This window comes from Mesoplodon densirostris, chromosome 2 (assembly GCF_025265405.1).
Source record: "Mesoplodon densirostris isolate mMesDen1 chromosome 2, mMesDen1 primary haplotype, whole genome shotgun sequence".
Taxonomy (NCBI): domain Eukaryota; kingdom Metazoa; phylum Chordata; class Mammalia; order Artiodactyla; family Ziphiidae; genus Mesoplodon; species Mesoplodon densirostris.
The window spans coordinates 94169067-94171791 of record NC_082662.1 but is presented as its reverse complement, the minus strand read 5'-3'; the positions used below and the strand labels follow the sequence as shown (position 1 = coordinate 94171791).

At 36.5% G+C, this 2725-nt stretch overlaps 1 protein-coding gene across 1 annotated transcript; it reads left to right on the top strand.

The window, feature by feature from the left end:
* The first annotated feature begins 1536 nt into the window (after window positions 1-1536).
* Window positions 1537-2493, top strand: LOC132481216 (myb/SANT-like DNA-binding domain-containing protein 4). Its single transcript, XM_060085912.1, has one exon. The coding sequence runs from the start codon at window positions 1626-1628 to the stop codon at window positions 2424-2426; it is 801 nt and encodes a 266-aa protein (XP_059941895.1). The 5' UTR covers window positions 1537-1625; the 3' UTR covers window positions 2427-2493.
* Window positions 2494-2725: the final 232 nt, after the last annotated feature.

Sequence of the window (2725 nt, the reverse complement as noted above, 5' to 3'; positions counted from 1 at the left end):
ATATTGTATCAAATTTTTTAGGAAAACAGATTAAGTTTTATACATCTCAGTTGTACCACAATAGTTCTCTAAATTTCCTCTCAATTAAGTAAAATGATTGGACAAATCATTAGTGTCTAGGGCTATAATATAGTAAAACTAAAAATATCACAGCCAGAAATTGCTACTGGTCCCCTAAATTAACTCACACTGACAGTCTTCTGATTCCAGGGAGTAAATAAAATATCTCACCTGTTGTCATGACCACACTTTTCCACTTTATGATAGTTATTCAACCATTTATCTTATGAATCTCCAAACTTTATTATTATTACCTGGCAGTCATTTGTCACTTAGCACTGGAGCAGCCAAAGCCTTGTTTCAGTTCATCTCCTGCAACAATTTAGCTGAAGCTGAAGGCAGACAAGGGTGAGAAGCAGAGTTACACGCCTCACCTGAGCTAGCCTCTAGTCATAATCAGCAGCTATCTTGGACTCTTAGCTCCTTACCAGTGCATCTAGGGAAACATTTCTTTCAGTTGACTTTTTCCTTAATAAGGACTGTTTCTGCAGTGAAGCTCTGAAACATTGTTGGGGACTCCTCTCACCCCAAACCATTACCTCTACAACTAGCTTAAATACCTTGGCTGTTTCTTATTTCAGAACTAGTGCTTTCTCACCCTATATACTACTTGGCAATTACTCCTTTTTTTTTTAATCTCCTCTTGCTTCAGCCATAAGGTTGGGCAATGTCTCATATTTTACTATCAAATTTTCTAATGGAGACATGGCTTGCAGAGAAAAAAGCTCTGGCTCTCTTACGTCGTGCTTTAAGAAATAGAATATATAACCATAAGTGTGCAGTGAATCACCCTGTACTTTATTTAGTCTTCTTTCCTCTCTCTAGCACCTGTTCTTCAGTTCTTCACTTCCCAGTTCCAAACAATCATTAATAGAAAGAAAAGAAGACTTTCAATTTCCTTCTCTCTTTTCCAAACCTTTCAGCCTATAGGGCCCTGTTTTAGTCATCTTTGTATCACAAACACATAGAACAAATCATGTTCATTGCAGGCAGACGTGGTTAGAAATTTTATATTTAAATTTGAAGTTGCATTTGATGCTCATTATAACCTGCATGAAAGTGCTGGGTAAGAAGGACACACAGTACAGCTGATTTCATTCCTGCTCCTTGTGCAGTTAGCCTGGTGTATTATAGATTCTTAATACTAAAATCTGTAAGGAACTATTCAAACTGCAAGTTACCATTTTAGTGTCCAAAGTCTCAGATTGGCACCAAATTTGCAAAAATAAAAAAATCATGTGGCCAGAAATGTCCTTAAAAAATGATGTACATGTATTTTAAAAAAAACGTTTTAAATGTTCAAAGCCTGATACTAAAAGTACCATATCTTCTCAGTTCTGCTGACCAAAAGAACATTTTGATAACTAGTATAATGATGTTAAAACAAAATTTTATATTTTTCAATCATTATCTGACTAAAGTACCCATGTTATAGAAGACAGTTTCTAGCCAATGCAAGTTTTAAAATTTGGGAGGAGATTGCACAGTGTGTGAATGCTGTAGGAGAAGGAGAACAGAGAACAGGGACAGAAGTGAAAAGGAGGTACCTTGACTGGCGAGCACTTATGAAGAGAAAGAGGATGAAGGCGAACATTAAGCTAGTTGGTTCGGGGTTTCCCCTTCCCACATCTGATTTAGATGACTCTCTCACTGAAGAGATAGATGAAAAGATTGGATTCCGAAATGATACAAATTTTGATTGGCAAAATGTGACAGATTTCAGGGATGCAGGTGGATCCTTAACTGAAGTCAAAGTGGAAGAGGAAGAAAGAGATCCCCAGAGTCCTGAATTTGAGATTGAAGAGGAAGAAGAAATGTTGTCATCAGTCATACCAGATTCCAGGAGGGAAAGTGAGCTTCCTGATTTCCCCCACATTGATGAGTTTTTTACTCTGAATTCAACACCATCTAGGTCTGCATATGATGAGCCCCATTTGCTTGTAAACATAGAGAAACAGAAACTAGAATTGGAAAAACGACGGCTCGATATTGAGGCTGAAAGACTGCAGGTAGAGAAGGAACGCCTACAGATTGAGAAAGAGAGGCTGCGACAGTTAGACATGGAGCATGAGCGGCTTCAGCTGGAGAAGGAGCGGCTGCAGATTGAAAGAGAGAAGTTGAGGTTACAGATAGTCACCTCAGAGAAACCATCTTTGGAAAATGAACTTGGTCAAGGAGAAAAGTCCATATATCAACCACAGGATATAGAAACAGAGAAGTTAAAACTTGAGAGAGAACGCTTGCAACTGGAAAAAGATAGGCTGCAGTTTTTAAAATTTGAATCAGAGAAGCTGCAGATTGAAAAGGAGCGCTTACAAGTAGAGAAAGAGAGACTACGAATGCAGAAGGAAGGACACTTGCAGTGATTTATCTAGGTCTCCATTTATCAATCGTTTGTAAACCATAGGCTTAGATAATATAAAAATGGTTGCAGGATTAGCTATATTTTTCCTGTTTAATATTAGTGTTTTCAATAGGAAAAAGATAGTTATTTGTGGGTAATTATATGCTTAAGTAGTATATTATATAAAAACTATGTGCCCTTGCATAAACAGTATAGCAAAAACTATTCTATACTCCTTAAATTAATAAAATTACATAGAGTCTTGTCTAAAAAAAAATTAAAAAAAAATAAAATGAAATTTTAAAAGGTCTAATAAAATTT

What these genes read in the sequence shown, in the direction of transcription:
- LOC132481216 (XM_060085912.1), top strand. Translation starts at nt 1,626, where the DNA reads ATGAAGAGAAAGAGGATGAAGGCGAACATTAAGCTAGTTGGTTCGGGG.